The 19603-nt window shown below is 35.8% G+C and overlaps 5 protein-coding genes across 6 annotated transcripts; 1 reads left to right on the forward strand and 4 right to left on the reverse strand.

Moving 5' to 3' along the window:
• Window positions 1-255: 255 nt before the first annotated feature.
• Window positions 256-2585, reverse strand: Rps27a (ribosomal protein S27A). Its single transcript, XM_076900292.1, has 4 exons — window positions 2480-2585; window positions 839-956; window positions 532-749; window positions 256-456 (listed from the first exon to the last, which is right to left on the reverse strand). The coding sequence occupies exons 2-4, from the start codon at window positions 939-941 to the stop codon at window positions 307-309; spliced, it is 471 nt and encodes a 156-aa protein (XP_076756407.1). The 5' UTR covers window positions 942-956; window positions 2480-2585; the 3' UTR covers window positions 256-306.
• On the reverse strand, window positions 1073-2525 carry Ip259 (NSA2 ribosome biogenesis factor-like IP259). Of its 2 annotated transcripts, none has more exons than XM_076900290.1 (2): window positions 2480-2525; window positions 1073-1962 (listed from the first exon to the last, which is right to left on the reverse strand). In XM_076900290.1, the coding sequence occupies exon 2, from the start codon at window positions 1926-1928 to the stop codon at window positions 1149-1151; it is 780 nt and encodes a 259-aa protein (XP_076756405.1). In that variant the 5' UTR covers window positions 1929-1962; window positions 2480-2525; the 3' UTR covers window positions 1073-1148. The 2 variants fall into 2 exon arrangements, with proteins under 2 accessions (XP_076756405.1, XP_076756406.1); XM_076900291.1 differs by lacking the exon at window positions 2480-2525 and adding an exon at window positions 2080-2214.
• A 642-nt stretch (window positions 2586-3227) lies between the features above and the next one.
• On the reverse strand, window positions 3228-7431 carry Grip91 (gamma-tubulin complex component 3). Its single transcript, XM_076900811.1, has 11 exons — window positions 7246-7431; window positions 6810-6976; window positions 6544-6676; window positions 6033-6447; window positions 5364-5866; window positions 5108-5300; window positions 4382-4586; window positions 4071-4292; window positions 3869-4000; window positions 3568-3798; window positions 3228-3492 (listed from the first exon to the last, which is right to left on the reverse strand). The coding sequence occupies exons 1-11, from the start codon at window positions 7313-7315 to the stop codon at window positions 3316-3318; spliced, it is 2448 nt and encodes an 815-aa protein (XP_076756926.1). The 5' UTR covers window positions 7316-7431; the 3' UTR covers window positions 3228-3315.
• A 423-nt stretch (window positions 7432-7854) lies between these two features.
• Atg12 (Autophagy-related 12) lies at window positions 7855-8773 on the forward strand. The gene is made up of 3 exons (XM_076900693.1): window positions 7855-8052; window positions 8129-8265; window positions 8346-8773. Exons 1-3 carry the CDS (start codon window positions 7884-7886, stop codon window positions 8466-8468), a joined length of 429 nt encoding a protein of 142 aa, XP_076756808.1. The 5' UTR covers window positions 7855-7883; the 3' UTR covers window positions 8469-8773.
• A 28-nt stretch (window positions 8774-8801) lies between these two features.
• LOC143426940 (cilia- and flagella-associated protein 52) lies at window positions 8802-11924 on the reverse strand. The gene is made up of 10 exons (XM_076900692.1): window positions 11618-11924; window positions 11227-11426; window positions 10976-11153; window positions 10620-10869; window positions 10274-10538; window positions 10033-10205; window positions 9777-9925; window positions 9549-9694; window positions 9290-9441; window positions 8802-9204 (listed from the first exon to the last, which is right to left on the reverse strand). The coding sequence occupies exons 1-10, from the start codon at window positions 11661-11663 to the stop codon at window positions 8802-8804; spliced, it is 1962 nt and encodes a 653-aa protein (XP_076756807.1). The 5' UTR covers window positions 11664-11924.
• Window positions 11925-19603: the final 7679 nt, after the last annotated feature.

The following is a 19603-nucleotide window of genomic DNA, read 5'->3' on the forward strand; positions in this document are numbered from 1 at the left end:
CAACAGATTAGCATTTCGCAAGAACAATTACATTTTCTCCAAAAAATTTCAAGTAACAATTCCAGTTGTATAAAGTAAATATTATTCGTTAGACATTAGACAATTTATATTCGTATAAATAGCGCAATGTAAAGAAAATAACGTTTTACAGTTATATACTTCTCCCCTAAAAATTTGTAGTACTTGTAATATTACTTTTCATGTATTCATACTGGATATGTTATAATACAATCATTAGGAAAGTAAAAAATAAGATTTTCGTGTTTATGAAATTTCTTTAATCAGATAAAGATACATATTTTTAACTTATTTCTCTTCTGGCTTGTTAAATACAAGCGTATAGCCGCATTTACCACAATAGTGACGGTTTTCCATTGCAGCCATGAAAACTCCGGCGCCACACTGTTCTGTGGGACACTCTCTTCTCAATCGATGAATTTTTCCGTTCTCATCCACCTATTTAATATAATATTTTCAAAGTTTATCTAACATTTACTCCATTGTCTATTTACTATCTCACTATCTACACACCTTGTAAAATTTCAGTACAGCAAGCTTTACTTTCTTCTTCTTGTGCTTAATTTTCTTTGGGGTGGAGTAATTCTTCTTCTTGCGCTTTTTAGCACCGCCTCTTAAGCGTAGTACTAAATGTAACGTAGATTCCTTTTGAATGTTATAGTCTGATAACGTTCTACCATCCTCCAATTGTTTCCCAGCAAAGATTAATCTTTGTTGATCAGGTGGAATTCCTAAAATTCACAAGTGCGTGTATAATGAGATAAATTACGTTAGGAAACCATTTAAGGGATGTCCACTATAAAATCTTTTATATTTTTACCTTCTTTGTCTTGAATTTTTGCTTTTACATTTTCGATAGTATCCGACGCTTCAACCTCAAGGGTAATGGTCTTCCCTGTAAGAGTCTTCACAAAGATCTGCATGATGAGTTAGTGTAACTGCAAACAAATTGAAAAAGTTCCTCTTTTACTATTTGAAAATTCTTCAAATAAAATTGTTTTATGTTATAATTCTAATTGGATCAAAGTATTTAAGAAAATGAATGAAAACGCGATTTATGATTGAACAATTTTTATTACAAATACTTTTCATCTGTACACAAATTAATTCATAGTACAACAGAAGACAATTTACACAAGTAGTACAGCATTGATGCAACCATCGTTCTCAGGATTATTTGTGACTTGAGCGTATTTGCCCCAAACTACTTTTCCAGATTGCGTTACGAGACCTAATTCAGAGATATTCACTTCGATGATCGTTCCCTTAGTAATTACACCCAAAGTTGTGTACATCGGCGAGCTTGGATTCTTCTTCACCCCGATAATGGGTAAACAAAATGTAGCCTTTAATTCGGGATGGGTCACGTGCGCCTTTTTGAAACGGAGTGCCATCGGCCTGATGAACCTCTCGAACTTCGGGGGTTTTCTGGTGAAATTCTCTCCAACGAACGTTACTTTCGTCACCATCCTCTTCCAAGACTTACGTTTACTTTTCCCAGTTCTCATAATCTTGAAGACTTCAGACTCTGACTGCGTTTTAACTTTAGGTATCGGTACATCCCATTTACCAGCTTTCTCTTTACGTTTCTGTTTTATCATATTCGACAATACTTTCGCATCCTTCTTAACGTCACGGTCCAACAGATACACGGGCAAAGCACCTTCTGGTACGTCGTTCGTCTTCTCTTTCACCTTTTTCTCCATGTGAGACTTGATCTTCTTCTTCATTTGAATCTTTTCATTGCGCCGTTCCTTGTTAAAGATCTTTGCCTTTATGCCGCGCAACGTACGAGCGCGTTCCGCTCGTTTATGAGGCTCTCGAGCCTCCTTTTTCCTTTTTCTTTCTTCATAATCTAAACGCCGTCCGTATAGCTTACGATGCCTCTCGATGTACTCGTTCTGCGGCATGGTGGATACTGATTTCCTTTCCCTTACAAATTATCTGCAAAATAAACTGTCTTCAATTCGAAGATTTTTCTCAAAGGTAAAGCTTCAAATTCTAGAATGCCGTACAAATTTCTTTCTAAAATTATGGATACAAAATGTGAACAGCACCTACCTAAATATGTTCTTGATTTTCTTTATTTAATAACAATATATGTTATTGTACACTGTCCCGAGATTTTGGTGTCGATTATGATACAAGTATTGCATTAAATAAATTCAAGCTTATGTGCAATACGACATCGCTACATATTCGAAAAGATACGTCAACTAAATACGTTTATAAATTGTAAATCGTATCAGAACGCAATTTCCTTAAGAGATGCATACAACCACGTTTATTGCACCATGTGTTCAATTATAAATATTCCACAAGTATTGAAACCATAACAGGTGCAAGTATAAAGGATTGAAAGATGAATTTTGCGTTAAGGATAAAATACGATCGGGTTAAAAACACGTTGAAATAAGAGCAATTTATCGATAATTTTCAAACATTTTCCAAGTTAACTTACCTTTAACTACGCCATGCATATGTGAAAGGGAGTTACAAGAACGGATAACCCGAAGTTAGAAAACAGTGCAGTGTCATCTAGTGTTGGAAAATCCAAAGTTCCTCACAATTGAATCGAATAAAGCTAGTTTTTAGTAAAGTCTCCTTATTAATCAGTTCCTTTCATTTTTTCCTTCAATTCTTTCCTTACACGGTTGTACAATACCTACAAACCTTATGCTTAGAGTCAGTAACCATCCTCCAGTTTATGAGAAAGATAGAAAAATCTTAGCATGGAATTGTGCGCCTCACAGTTCTACGTTAAATGGAATTCCGAGAACGAAATGGAATTTCTTGTATATTTCAATAGTTTCATTATAATTTCTTGCATATTTGAGTAATTTTATTCTATTTTCTCGTATATCTCATTAGTTTTATTGCAATTTCTTTTATATTTCCCGCTTTCGAGGTAAGAGAGAGAAAGATATATACAAAAGCTATAGGAAAGAGTGAGACAGATGTTACGGACCCTCCTCTGGGACCCGTGGCGCCATCTCTGCGAAAAGTGCTCAAACTGGTCGCACAGCGTTATCGACAGCGAAGTAAACTACTGAAAACTACTAGCGCCATCTCTGTGGTAAGTACTGAAACTAATACTCGAATAGTTTCAGCGCTTCTCCAAGAGATGACACTAGTAGTCCTTATACAACAGGCAATTTATATGCAGATTAAAATGTACAAGCAAATAGAGAGGACGATACACGAAAAAATTAACAGAAATAAATCTTTATTTAGAAAAGTTTTATAAAAAGACGATTACGGCGTTCAAGCTATACGCAACAACTCTGTTGGCTCCTCTTATTTACAACCAAGATAACTTTGGTCGCTTTGTCTACGGTGCAAATATGTTAACGGCACAACAAGCCGACTATCTTTACTTTTATAATATTCATTAAAATCTAATCGTACGCTTAGCAATTGCAGAGAAACGTCTTCCGCTGACGCGAGCATTATAAGAAATTTCTTCACCCTGTCCTGTAAAGGAAAAGAATCGATGAACGAGCGTGAAAGTTTTACTTACGCGCGTTTCTTCGTTCGAACGGTGCCTACCTGATATGTTCTCGAGAGTAATCTAAGCTGAATCGAAAGCGTATTTAAATATTTCGAAAATGCAACTTGACGTTTGGTAATTTCTGCATCGTTAGCTTCCGAGGGATCTGATAAGTTATTATCCTTCAATCGGACTTCGTATTCCAATGTCGCATGCGTAAGGAACGTTTCTTCGAGATTTTGTAAATCCAAAATTGGTCCATACACGGAGCGTAGATGATCCATAAGTTCCTACACATCCCAGTAATTTTTATATTTACGTAAAAGTTATATCATTCGAAATATTTCAAACAAATATTACCTGTGATTTTTCATCTAACAATGTACCGCGTCTTACAGCATCTATGAAATGATTGTGCGCTGTGATTATATCGTCCAATGAAGTTGCTTGCCCTAATTGCTTGGCGAATGTATCCCAGGAACATTCAATTACCTTCACATTTATATAAGATGTTTTTAATACTTTCGATTATTGCTATACACGTTAATTTAATTCTAGTTACCTCGAATAGAAAGAAATACTGCATCTGATGAACCAAGTGAACCATGCTACTTGTAATCGAATGAATATGGGTCTGTATTGGTAATACTTCGGGCATTTTACGAAACATCTTCGCTGAAGTTATTTGACGTTTCCATATCGCAGACAATATAGATTCCATTCGTTTTGCTCTCCATAAAGCAAAAAATACAGTTTGATATATCTGTCTACAGGGCTCCAAAATCTAAAATCAATGTTCTTATTCGTTCTCGTGCCTTGATACGTAAACATACGAGTTAATTGAAACAAAAAGAAAATTATCCTCGAGTATACCATTCCGATAGGTCCTTCTACATTGTAATCAAGGATGAAAACATCCCATCCCCTTTCATTCTCCGAAGGTGCTAACAATCTTACATCGAGTCGTCTATGTATATCCAAATCATCTATCTTTGCAGCTGTTGCTGTTATTCCAGTTTCCAGAATTGAAGATATATTGTGCGGGTATAAAGAATTAGCTGGTTTATCTAATTCAGGCCTACAATAAATAAATACATGTAAAACGGAAATAATATAGAAGTCGGAAATATATTATACACAATGCATAAATGATCATAGATCATAAACTTTTCGCGTTCATGAGAAGAGTTAAAGTAAAATGTGAATATCTGTATAGAATGCGTGAGACAAAGATAGGAACAGCCACTTAAGAACTTTGAGATGCAGTGTCTTTTAAAAATACCAGGAACGAATGAGTGAAAGTAAAATAAAGAAAAAGAAATGAGCATGCATAGATCAGTGTAGAATCTTTTAGAGAGGAAATTGTGATAGTATTAAGAGTGAGAGTTGGAAATGACAATTCACCAAGAGAATTTCATTTGTTATAACATAACTGTTATTGTTACTGTTATATACTGTTGAGCTTTTTTAAGTAATTCTACGAATACTCTTTTAAAATAACAAGTTTGCCTATTATAGCAATACAAAGCTGCAAACTTTGATTCGAATTATATTCGTATAAAAACGTGGAAGGTTGTGTTAAAAGATAGCATCACTTACTCTAATAAATGCATAAGATGTTGAATGAAATGCCCTTGCCCTAGTAAGAGATAACCCTTAATTGCATGTAAATGTTCAATGAGATGATATTGTTTTGTTAAGATTTCGACCACTCTAGTTGAGGTTTCTTTGTAAGCTGTATCCATCATCGTCTGTAATCGACCATCGGGATCCATATCGAAAAGAACGTCAACTGAAGAACATATAGCTTATTCCTACTTTCACATTAAGACTTTAAATTATCAAATATAATTACCTTTATGTTCCTCACTGAAATTTTTAAACATCTCCGTATGTTTCCCTTGCCACGGTGTAAAATCTTTGCACACTTCGCGCAAAAAGTTGATACTTTTCCCTGTTCCTAAAATTTTTTTCGCTTGCATCTTTGTAATAAAGGACGGCAGCATGCTGTTGCGAACTTGATATTTCTCGTGCCACATTCTATCTCCGGTAATATCGGCACAGGTTTCGATAAAAAACTCTCTGTACGGATCGTCCAATTCACCGTCCGCGATCCATCTTATCAACATATTGTACAAGGAATCGCAAACACGTTCCAAAATCCTCTTCACCAATTTTTTCACGCTCGCATCACCGTGATTACTAAATTCGTATATAGCAGAAGCTAACGCACCACCTTTTTGCCCTTGACAAGCTTTTACTATACTTGCTAACCATTTTAAAGTCTCCAAGGGATCGTATGCCCAAAGATGTAAATGGGAGAGCGTCACCCTATACAAGCCTGACTCAGACTGAACTCTGTTATACATTCAAACTTATATTAATAATAAATTAGTAGTATGTTATACGTGTACAGTAAAATTTCGATTATCCGGCTGCGTTAGACATTTTCTAAGTACGATATCTATGTGATATCGGATCATCGAAATTTTATTGTATCTTCAGAATAAAGTACTGTCGATACCTATTTACTTCCTCTTGTATAAGAGCTATGAACCTGTAGTACTCTGACAATTCAGAATGTAATGCCGCGACAAAACTATCTGCCACTTGACCACTCGAAGCAGCTGACATCCTCTCTAAACCTTTTTGTATTATATTATGTAAATATCCAAGTTCGCTTAATCTCAGTGTGGCTTGCTTACGCGGCCTGTCAATACTTATGATTGGATCTATTTGGAAACCATAGTTGGAATCTAACTTTAGTATCTTTCCCTCGATACCTTGAAAAGAATATATGAGATCTTGAACCAATACATCCTCCGAAATGTACTCTTCCCCGTATATCTTGTTAGAACTCGTTAAATAATCTCTTGTATTTTTTTCCAAGTTATTTATTGTCACAATTTGCGATGGTGTATAAATTTCTGAGGACTGTCCTAAATAATAAAGTAGAATCTATGTTTTATGAACCATGTTTCATCAGAATGTTAACAAAACTAAAAAAAAGATTTAATACAGAATATACAATTTACCACTGGTAGATGGAGAAGACGAGCATAAACCCAATTTTAAATCAGCTGTTGAGAAAACTCTTTCCTTTAATTGTTCTGTCGACTGGCACATGTTCAACAGAAATATCAGGATTTGCACCCTGTTTTTCAATGGCTAAACAGATAAGTATGTACGTGTAAATAACTTTTTGATTATTTTAGAATTTAGTAAATTTGTATAAAAACGATAGTATTAGGTATATTAATTCTAATCATTAATACTGCAAAATATAAAATTTGTATCATACCCCAGATCTCAGCTCATTATATAATTTATCGAATTGTGTTGCGTCGCAAATTGACAATTTCTCTTTTATTTGACTTCCCACAGTAATTTCATCCTCCTGCAATGTTTCTACTCCTTGAGTCGACGATAACAAGCCCAGCGAGAAGCGCATCCATTTCCTAATTATTTCTGAAATTATAATTCAACGTAAGTTTGAATGTATACAACGTAATGATTCTTTTAATCTTTTCTGAAAAACCGCAGAAATAAAGTTTAATGGTTTTGCAACTTTTACTCTGTCATTAGAAAAAAAAAGAACAAGGAAATCAAATTATTTCCACTCAAAAAGCAACGATTAACAATGGAATTGAACATTTTTAAGATATCTTCATTCGTAATTATTGCTAATCAACGAAATGTTTTTCTTACAATCATCAAAGGCAGAAATAATAATTTACCTGGTTTTTGTTCTCCGCAAAGGGAAGTAATCATTTTTTGAACGAGATTACCCACCGTTTCTGCTTCCATCCTGTTTATTTATAATACCTTTTTCAGTATCATTATATCATGTTTAACTTCTGTTAACTTCAAGCGAATTTTGTGTTCAGAGGTATTTCGAAAAACCGTAGCCCCATCTACAACACGATTTTGTAACATATGCCAGAGACTACGCTGCCACACGTGTAGACATCCGGTAATCAATCGATCTTTTCTTCGAATACAGAATTCTTCTCTCGCTTGGTTATTTAATTTTCGATTTTACATATTCTTTTTTCCCACTTTGAACAGGGCGACAACAACTTGAGAGAAAAATTACAGCTGAAACAAATATCAACATCGAGTTTCACCTCTTGGTGTAAGAATACTTACTCTGTCGTAGCCGAGTGTTTACAAAATTCTACGTAGGACTTAATGTTGTGTGCAATGGATGAAAGTATCTTCGATTGTTTCGATTTAATACTATCCAGTTTTGTGTAACTTACGTCGATTCTGCAATCTGGTAAGGTTTTAATTGACACGATTTAATAATCGTTCGATTCGTTGGGTATTTTTTCAATCATATGTAGTGCGTACTTGGTACATTGGAATCTGCACGATGTCCGAGAAAGGAGGGAGCGAAGGTAGTGGAACTGAGACGATCGTAAACAAATCGGATGAGATGGTGGAAAATTTAACGACCGAAGAAGCACCTGCTAGTCTTGAAACAATTCCCTCTGAAACAGTTCGTAACGAAGCTCAAGTTGCTTCCAAAGACAAAGCGAAAAGTAATACAATGAAACGAACAAGTTTAGATTCTGTTCTGACACCGTTGTTTTATTCACGTTTCAACAATGTTTTCAGTTGACATCTTGTTAAAAGCAACTGGGAATGCTCCGATAATGAAACAAAAGAAATGGTCGGTTAGCCAAGATTATTGCATCGGGCGCATTTCGGATTTTATTAGGAGATACCTTAAATTAGACACTAATGAGAAACTGGTAATCAAGATGTATAAATTATATGCGCTTTAATAGTTGTATATTTTTCAGATATATAAATATATTTTCTTATTTGATAGTTTCTGTACGTAAATCAAACGTTTGCACCAGCACCGGATCAGGTAGTTAAAAATTTGTATGATTGCTACGGTGCGGATGGAAAACTAATACTTCACTACTGCAAAAGTCAAGCATGGGGCTAAACGTCAACAGTTGAAGTAAGAATGCTATCTCTGTGATCGTTAGAAATAAAAGTAAATACTTTAAGTAAGGTAATATTTATTCTGCAAGATATATATATATATATCTGTTACTTTGATAAGATACTGCTTATTATTTCATTAAATAGTACATAGAAAGGTATTTTTTTCAAAGCTTTTGTATACAGTGAACTGGAATACCTTTTGTTAGAAGTGTAAGGTATGAATTTATATTTGTTTATGTGATTTATAGAATTAAATTTATGAAAATTTATAAATTAATAAAACTAATTAGAAATTTGAATATTTTAAGATGGTGTAATAAACAATTTATGACTAATTTGTAACTGTTTCCGAGAACGGATATTTCCAAAGCATTATAGCACCATCTGCGCTTACAGTGACAATAAATTTACCATCTGGAGAAAAAACGCAACCAGTAATGGCAGCAGCGTGTGCAAGGCCTAATCGAATAGTATTTGCGGTACGATATTCCCATAATTTTACAATCGTATCATCAGATCCAGTGAGAAAATATTGTCCATCATGATTAACGCTTATAGTGTTTAACGTGCCAGTAATGGAACCCTCAATTTCCCGAACCAACGAGCCGTCCAAGGTCTCCCAGTAAGCTATCTTTCTGTCTGTTCCACACGTTAAAATTTGAACCCCACTAGGAATAAAACACGTTGCCATGTACATAGTGTTTCCTCTCAACATGAATTTTCTCATAAAGTTTCTAAAAAACAAATGAGTAAAAACATGTTACATTCAATGTTTCTTTTAATTACAGATTCATGCTTGATTTGACCTCATCTTACAACCTCAAATCCCATAGTATGCATGTACCGTCTATGCTAGAACTAAGCAGACTTTTGTTATCGGGTGAAACACGTAACGATGTTATCGGACCTCTGTGTTCCTTGAGGACTTGCAGCAAATGTCGTATTTCGGACTTTGCGTCCCATATTCGTATCTATGCAATTATTTGAAGATTAAGAAATTGAAGAATATCAAAGTCATATTAAGTTAAACAGGTATATATAGAATATGCATATATACGTATGTATAGAATACATATACCTGCCCATCACAGCCACCACTAATGATTCGACAGTCGTCGTTGGTAATAGTAACTGTTGAAACAGATTTTGTGTGTGCACGATTAATCTCAAAAACAAGGTTTCCGCCATTTAAAGCAAATCCCCTTATCACACTGTCGTTCCAAGCTTCCAGCAATAAATCAAGAGAAATTTAAAAATGATAACAAATTGCATAAACCAACAACACGTAAATGTACTGTAATCTTACCGGATATTATACATCCACCTTTACTATCGAAGCATAGACTGGAACAAGTAAAATTTGGTACGGTAATTCGAAGCAATTCTTTTTGCGTGATCAACTTCCACACTCGTATGTCATTTTTACCAGTTGTCGCAAATATCTCCGAACAGTTGCTATAAAAGTCAATACGGCATTATAATAATATACGTTTTATTCCTTTCTTCTTTAATTTCTGAAGCTTCGTTTTGAAATCTCATATGAATAGAGAGAAAGAATTTACCGTGGGAATGCAATATCGTGTATGGAACTAATGTGACAAGTGATAATTAAACGTGTGCGAAAGTTCGATGTTTCAATTTCATAGATCTCGCATAGGGCGGTCCCAACTAATATGAAATCAGTTTTATACTGGATCATTGACGTTACCATACCACACACGTTCGTTGTGCGATGCTGTAAGCATGATTAATTTCATAAGACGTTACGATGTCAAACATTTCTTTTAAATGACGCATACTAACCGTTATTATAGCAGGTATGATTAGTAATTTATTCATTTTATTTACTGCAGATGCTGGCCGTTTCGCTATTTCAACTAATTCGATTGTTCCATCACCAGCGCCTACAATCAGTTTCTCATTCTCTAATAGCAATAAATTTTTCACACCACCTGCGTATACTTCTACATTGTTCAAATTTTCTTTCTTTGCACGCGTTGGTATCTTTGAATAACATCCTATCATAACTGGGTATTTGATCATTTCTTCAGATTCTTCTATATTTAGACTATACGGAAAAATGATATTTAGTTCAACTATCGAAGATAGGAGGAAAAAGACTCATCATCGTCGTTAATAAATAAACAACCGTGCTTTTATGATGTCACCAGAAGTTGTCCCGCAATAAATATTTTCGTCGTTCTCATCTATTACCAGACAATTGATCGTGCGCTTGATCTTCCCGACTTTTATATCTATTCCCTGTAGCTTTCGATCTTTCGAATTTATATACCATAACTTAAGAGTTCTATCCCCTGCAGTGGCAAAAGTTGTTTTGCAAATATTTGTTCGTGCAATCGTTATGACATTCCCAGATGTTTCGGTTCCAGCAAAAGCCCCTACGCGTAGCATATAATTGGAGCAATAATAAATGTGTAATTGAAATGATTAAACTAAAGAAACTATACTGAATCAAGATTGTTAAAGTTAAGTGTGTATCTATACCACAAAGTGGTGTTTCGTTCTCGACATCCCATATTATTATACGGCCATCATCTCTGCCCCCGAGACTAATGAGGTATTGTCCATTCTCTGTAAAACACACATCTTCGACTCTGACTTTATGTATTTCATAACTAGATCTCATTTTACGTTTTTCATAATCCCATATTATAACCATCGCCTGTAAACAAATTTGGTTGTTCAAAGTAATTCAAGGACTAGTCGTAATGATAATTTTGCGTCAATGGAATCACCTTGAAACCGTGATGATTTATTTGACCCGAAGCTATCAGATTTCCACAAGATGAAATGCATAAGGTAGAAATTAAATTTTTGTGACCAGCAAGGAATAATTGTTCGGCGGTTTTCATGTTTTTGATAGCAACTTTACTTCCCATCGGGTATATGATATGTTTCCCATCAGGATGTAATTGCAAACCGTTTCTCACCAAACCTAGATATTATAATATTTTTATTACATACGATAGGAAGACATACAAGAGATACAAAGTTTTTAATTTAAATAATAAATCATTTCAATATACATAAATATATATGTTTCGTAAGGTATTAGATAATTTTTTTCAGAACGTTTTGTAATCGTGTGTATGTGTGTGTTTTTATGAATTTATGGTAACTACTAACCATCAAAGGCTATTACACCAAATATTTCAAGTTCTTCTATGCACATAACGAACAATACTATTTGATATATAACTGTTCAAATCGATTTGCTTTTATTATTGCTTTTATTTCAATCAACCGACAGGCTTATAGATACATAAACTCCATAATATTTAAAGTAAGAATTATGTTGCCATAGTAATAACATAGGGGTTGTAAAAGCAACGAATGTCAGGATAGATATCGGTGTAAATGTCTACATAATAATTTATTAATCCTGTAAAACATGGTTAAAAAGTGTTCGATATAAAATTTACAACTTCGCTAATTTTTCATCATCGAAAAATAATTTAAAAACATTCGTTTGTGAAATGACCGTCAGAGGGCTCTAAAGGTGCTGACGTATCTTGCTAAATTTCTTCGACCAATCACATTCATTCGTCGAAATTCAAATTCCTCGTAGTGAAGAAGCAACTATCATGGTGGTAGCGTCTCTCTTCGTTCTTGCATTAAATTTCTATATTTAAGTTAAATAAAAAGTGTTTGTGTTGTGAAAATATTGATAAAAGGAAAAGAAGGTTCAGCGAAATGCATATTTACAATTCTCTCCACAAATTATTCAGTATATTCTCCAGAAACGTGTGAGTAAAAATTTGATATTCACGCTTGCTAAGATATCGCGTAATGCGTACGATTTCATTTTCATTGTTAATAATTGATGAAATATCGCTTTCTATTACATGCTTTCCTCTTTATGGTATTTTTTTATATCAATCATCAATTTTATTAAACATTTCCTTTTTTATACGAATAAGAAAATCATTTAAAAACGTTCGTTTGTGAAATGATCGTTAGAGGGCTCTAAAGTTGCTGACGTATCTTGCTAAATTTCTTCGACCAATTGCATTCATTCGTCGAAATTCAAATTCCTCGTAGTGAAGAAGCCGCTGTCATGGCGGTGGCGTCTCTTTTCGTTCTTGCTTGAAATTTTCTGTTTTATGTTCGGTAAATGGTGTTTGCATAGTGAAAATGTTTAAAAAAGTGAGAATAGTGCCACTAGAACACGTTTTGCTCATTTTTGACGTAAATCTGTAACTAATATCGGAGAAATGTGAGTTGAAATATTTTGCCCTTTTGACAACGCGGACATTGTCTTCTAAAAGAGTAAGATAGGTAATATTATACTACTTTTTACGACATATAACAGTATATTTAAGCATATAATATACTACATAAGTGACGACTGTATGCGATACACAGTAACAATTATGTAAGTAACAAAGTGATAGATATAATCGTATAATTGTAAAATATTTACCTGTGCGTAACAGTGAACGTCCAATTTAGATTATTTTGTGTTCAAGTCTGAACTTTTCTTATCTATATTATAAAAGTAGTATTTTCTTAAGTAAACGCTAGGTCAGAGAAATAAGGAAAATAATATGAAAAATAAAATGGTGTATTATTTAATTTTTTACCCTTTGTTCCCTTGTTAATAATAATTTTCTTTCAGAAAATTTTAGTGACCGCGCGCAATGCGGTCGGTAGAGTAAATGTTTGCTGCGTAAAATTGCTTTCATAGCAATCATACGCAAAAGTGGAGTCAGTGTTCTTTGCATTGAATTTTATTTTTATTTTTTGTTTAATTTTTATTCCTGAAATTTCGTTACAATACTCCTTTTGTTTTGCATTTGCATAGCGATCGAGAATCGAACGTGTTGTAAATGTCGATAAAAAGGATATTTTATTTAATAAAAATTTGTATAAAAAGAGGAAGGATGGAACGTAGTTAGGGTGGGTCTCCATTCGCAGCAACCTCCACGTGGTGAGACCCGGGTACTGTATATTTGATATATAATTGTTAATTGTATCATATGCTGTTATGCTACAATTAAAAATTATATAGCAAATAATATAAGCAAATGGCTGCCATAGGATAAATTTATTTAATTTGATTTGGTATAGAATATTTTCGAGTTTAATTATAATAGCTGATAGGATTTTTGTATGTCGCTTATCGACAAATCTTTTACATAGTGTTAGGTAACAGTTGAATAGAATTATCGACGGATCCAGCAGGAACTCTACTTTTAAGCTTAATTTTAATTTTCGCCGCCCTACAACAGGTAATACTACGAAGAACACTAAAATGGTAAGATAAATTGAGTCGATGTATTACGGACACAGCAAACATCGATCGTTCTTATTAATCCCGCTAGATGGTACACACATGCTCTACACTTTTTGCCTACATCTCTCTCTTTCTCTTCCTCCATTTTTCTGTCAAGCAAACACTTCTAATATTATATAAAAAATAGATTCTTATCAAAAGTTTGTAAGTATTATATTCCTACATTGCACGATCTAACGTTACATTAGATTACGTCAAAATCTATTATATTTGATTACGTGAACTAAAATATATTTGTGTTAACAGAATCTCTGACGTTAATCTATCGTCAGATTATCACAGCAACTTCTTCTTTCGATTCATGAATTTAACGCATACACAACTATGAATTATTTTACACATATTGCGACAATCCGAAATCAAACCGTTGCCAAACTGCAGTTATTTTGCCCACTGGGATGTTTCAAAAAAGTTGCGCCATTTTATTAGATTAATGAAAGGATATTCCTGTGTAACCCCGTTTCATAGTAACCACTTCAAATTCGATCTACGTTCGTGGCCTACTTCCGAAGTCTACTCTCCTACACAGAGAGTCTTGATTACGATATTTTTGTCACTATTATCAAATACCTTTCTTTCGCGATAGAAATATTAAATGTCAACTCGATGTATCATTTGTAAACAATCATTGGGGGTACTAAGAGAAATCACGTTCTTTAGTTTCGAGCTTTCGAATATAGCCAGTAATAGAAAAAGTCGTTAAGAACGTACTTACAAAGAACAGTCTCATTGTAAAATTTTCTTTATCAACTAACTGAATTCTCTCACGTGACATAATTGCGTAGATGTCCATAAATACCGGATATTTATCTTATCTGATCGATACGTTATCGACGTGACTAAAGAGAAAACCAAAAGCACATTAAGCACATTTTTAGTGGACCGTCGCGTAAAAATTTGCTTTGCGGTACATGTAATTTCTAAAAGAATTTCTTTAAATCGTTCAGTTTCGAGACGAGTATATGCATCTTCATCGATTGCGACACAATAATGTCACTGTGCAGTGGGATTCGCTGGCCGCGACGTCACTACATTTGACATTCCTTTGATTCGACTCATTGACGCAAAGAACACCGATTTATTTTCTTTCAATATTTCTACAATCCATAATGAAATGACGTTACCATTTAATAACGCGTCTATTTCATTTCGAACGTTGCTGAATTCATAATTCTGCTATTGTTTACGAGTCAACATTAGCTTTGTCCTGTTTTATATTTATTGCGCGATATTAATACGCGAGTTGTCATTTAAATAATTTATGAAGTAAACATTTATTTTTTTTCCATCTATTCGAATATTCTTGTCGTAACCTACGCAAGTAATATCCCAGTGGCGTAACGATGAAAAATCATTACGGAGAAACTTGTTAACCAACTACACGTTTGCAGCACGTGGCTGTCCTTTCCGAAGCAATGACGTCAGATCGATATCATGGTCACCGTGACCGATCACCATGAAAACTGTACTCTGAGCGAATACGCCGACGTCAAAACGCCCACGAGGATTTTAAAGTTCGAACCGTCGTTCGGGAAAGCGTTCTCAGTGCATACATATATAGTTTTACGGGTGAAGTCCTTGCGATAGGTCGGGGATAAAAACACGAAAATAGCAACAGGTAAAAATATTAAAAAATATTCGCTTTCGAGTGAATGGTATGAAATCTCGCTTTCTCCGTCAACCGAAATTCGTTCAAAGTTAAACGCACCAGAGTAAATAACAGCTACATTTTTTTAATATATAAAATAATAATTCCTTTTTCTTTGTTGCAGATATTTGTTATTTGGAGGATGTACGTATAGACTTTTGTGGCTGACTGTATGTTCGTATTTTGTTTACGTTATTTCAAAACACTAATTTATGGGCGTTCACTATAAATGCAAGGTAAGATTCTCTCACGTTCATCTATTACTAACTCAACAAAACCACGACCTTCCAATGGATATAGTGAACACTTTTTTGCCATTACGTAAGTTTATATATTTATTTTTCATCGTCTATGACAATGCATCCGCATTTCAAGCTTAGACGACGAAGTTCGACCAGATAATTTTCTGTTCTTTCCCACTGGAAGTTTCCAGTCCTCGATCCCAACATTCCTCAGAACGTTAGACGAAACCGTTCTAAATGTGACATGGAATTCAACACAGCGGATGAATATGTATTATAAGGGTAGCTTATACGTGTAAATCGTAGAAACACGAATAGAAGACCAAGCCCGGTACACCAATTTACATATGTATACTTCCACTCGGATAAAGTCACGCGGAAAATCTCGACTATACAGGTAATAATTATCAACAATTTTATATTTTTACGGCTTAGCTTTTGCAGCTGTAAACTTAAGTATTCTACGGTGAACGTTGTTAAGAAAATATACGTAGGCTGTGGGTTTCACGAAGGCTTGTCGTACCAGGGACAAACTAGAAAAGAATGTTAGCAAGATTATATTGTGTTCGGGGCCAACGATTTTATTTGAACGTGGTTCACTTTAACGCGACTACACCGTGACGAGGGGTTTCACTTTGCCACAATGTTGGCAGCTACTGCCAGTTAATGCATTTTCACTGGTGGGACAGTGATGCTAAATGATACGGTTTCCTGTTCACGGGAAACTCGAAACTAACCCCGGCACAAGGTATACCAAAACTCTAACGCGCAACGTTATTGGATAGCTGAAAATATAACCTACACGCAAAAATTACACCGACTCTCCTCTGCGTTGCTCGTAACTGGAACTTTCCGTGTATTTTGTTACGTGTAATGCAAACAGGCGTCGCAAGAACTACTTTCTTCGAATGGACTAATCGATTTAAAAAATGAATCAAATTTGATTAAAACGTTCGTATATGCAAGATATTTTGCGTCCTTAAAACAAATATGTACGTAAAACGGTTTCGGCAAACAAATTAATTGGTAATTCGTGTCAACGGCAGGAAAATAGTTTCGGTAAGCAGGCGAGACTCGACGTTCGTCAGCTTGTCTCGATTATCCTCGCGCAGCGACTCGGGTGGGGAAGGTTGTCGGCACTGGCGAGCATCTGCGACGAAGAACAAAATGCCGGAGCGAAAAGGAACAAGCTAGTCGGAACAACGAGGAGAAAACGATTCGTAAACGAAGAACGCGAACGTATCATGGCACGCGCAACGAGGAGGGAGAAACCTTACGCCGATTCCTCTCGAGGTCGAACACGGGAACGAAACAGAAAAAGAGAGAGACCGGTCCTCGTACAGACCGCGATGCACGTCAGCCAGAAATGGGAAAAAATTATATTATGCATATATATATATATATATATATGTATATTACAATCTATTTATTCTGGACTCACGATAAAAATGATAAAGGTATTTATGAGAAGGAATCAACGCTTTTTTTACGCTGCGCTTAATGCAGTTGAAACATCTACAAAGCGACGAAATTTAAAATCAATTTTGTACCGCATAAAAACATTCGTATTACTTCTTTGTGTTAACATCCGGTTGCGTACGACTCTTTATCGATTTGCAATGTCAACAGTGACCGAAAGTAAACGTTCAAATTATTTCTTTTCTACAGGTTACGTTACGATCATTTCAATGAAGTAAAAATTAATGTTGACTTCGAACGAGTGAATCTCAGTAATAGAAGGATATTATTTGGAAAGGACAAGAACGATGGCAAATGGATAAAATAATGTAAAAACTGAGAAACCGAGCCGATGACTCTTTGTCCAAGGAAGAAAGAAACTTAATCGAATAATGCGCGGAAAAGGACGGACGAATCAGCCAGTGGTGGAAAAGAAATGAATATACAGCACGAGTGAGAATGGTGGGGCGAAAGTGAGAGTGGAAGGGAGAGAGTGCCACGCGACGCGTTAGTCGGCGAAAGAGAGAGAGGTGTATGGCGCGAAAGGGGTTTGGGGAGAAATCGAGTGGCTTGGTGAGCGGCGGACAGTAGTATCCTGCAAGAGGGGTATGGTCGGAGAGGGAGGCGAGGACAAATGACGAAGCGCGCGAGCCATCAGGGCCGTATGCTAGAGAACACGCGACACACGTTTTAGAAACCATGGCTCGCACTCTTAACCCCTATATAATTGGTATAATTAAAAACATGTATATGTTTATGTATATGTTATAACTAATATTTTTGTTTAAATATCGATATGCTCTTTTTCCTTGTCTCTCTTTCTCTTTCGCTCTGTAGTACCCAGAGGTTAAACAAGTTCGTAGCAGACCATACAGTTTATTCGTAGAAATAATTTATGGAAAATAATGTCAGTGTTTGGTAGAGCATTCTCTATGCTCGTGTTGGAATCACTTTTATATTCTTTGATAGTGAGATTGCGTAAAGCAGTTTACGAAGCGTCCGTGATGAGATTTCCTGCCACGTACTCTATTCATAAGTCTTTGCCTGTTGTTTGTGTTGACTCACTATGAAGTATCGCAATTTAGTCGAAACGTATTAACCGCAGATGTTACTTTCTGCTTATTGCAAAAATGCTAATAATCAAACATTTGATAGGGCCCTTCCGAGAGACTGAATGCACTGCCTTAAACTCCAAGAACCATGTTAAAAAGCAGAGAGTTAAAACCAGAAGACACGTAAGTTTGAGTTCACCGGATGGTTACCGGTAATCTGGACTAGCTATAACTTGGAGTGCGACGATAGAAACTTCGTGAAGGACGGAGAACGAAAATACATAGTGGCGCTAGGATGGGATGGAAGATCAGGCTTACCCATAGAGTCGGCGAATGTACGGACAACGGAACGAAACGGACGTCGAAATAGAATAGGAAAGAAGTTGAGGGCTGCGGGAGGAACTGAAATAGAGAGTGGAAGAGGATTCACGAGTGCCCCGCGGACTTCTCTTCTGCATTAACGGTCGCAGACTACAAAGTACGAGAGAAAGATGGGAGACAAACGCGTATACACTTGCCAATGAGACCAATACACTGCACTGTGCAGCTTGGAGTGCAGCGCTTACTGCGCACTGCCCGAACCTGTACGATTACTTGCGAGATGCAAGTGTATGTCGCCGTGATTTTCGAATATATTCTTAACAAGTAAATATTTATGCAAGCACGCGTTTCTCTCTCGCTTCTACGGATGTTCATGAATTTATAATTAGATTCAACAACACGTACATATTAATATCGTTTATGTAGATATATTTGTTTCAACTTTGATGAAGGGGGGTGCTTATACTCGATGGATTTTTGAGTAATTGCTTTCGAAATCAAAACGAAGTGGTTTCTTTAGTTTTTAGACCAGAATATTCCCGGAGTTATATCACGATTTTTACTGCATCCTGGATTTTCACGGGAAGAGGGAAAGGAGTACGCCAAGTACAGCAGAGGGAAAGAAAAATGAAGGAAACAATGATAAAGAGAAAGGGGTGCGGTTGGTGACGAGGCACGTCGAGGGGAAGAGTAGCAGGGACAGACGTTCTACCGTTGCTTGGAACGGGCAAGCTGGGTTCGAGAACACAGCGGCGGAGGATGGCGAGAAGTTGGGGGGGAAGTGAAGTTCAGTCGATGGGTGGTGGGGGGTGGCTAGTGGGTGGCAGCTGAGCACGAAGTGATAGGGGAAATCAGTCGCGGTTCGAGTACCGCCACGTTTGCACGTGAGCGGTTGTGCTCATCTTTACGGAGAGCTTCTGTCGCTCACTATCCGTTTACGACGAATCGTGGTCATTTTCTCTCCCTTATTACCATTCCTCGACACAAAGAGCTCTCTGAAATAAATACAATAGCGCGTTCTTGGAATTTTGGTCAAAAGCAGAAATTCCAAACCGCTGTCTAAAAAAGCTTTTGTTAAATCTTCTCGAAAGCCGA

This window comes from Xylocopa sonorina, chromosome 9, assembly GCF_050948175.1.
Source record: "Xylocopa sonorina isolate GNS202 chromosome 9, iyXylSono1_principal, whole genome shotgun sequence".
NCBI classification, from domain to species: Eukaryota; Metazoa; Arthropoda; class Insecta; order Hymenoptera; family Apidae; genus Xylocopa; species Xylocopa sonorina.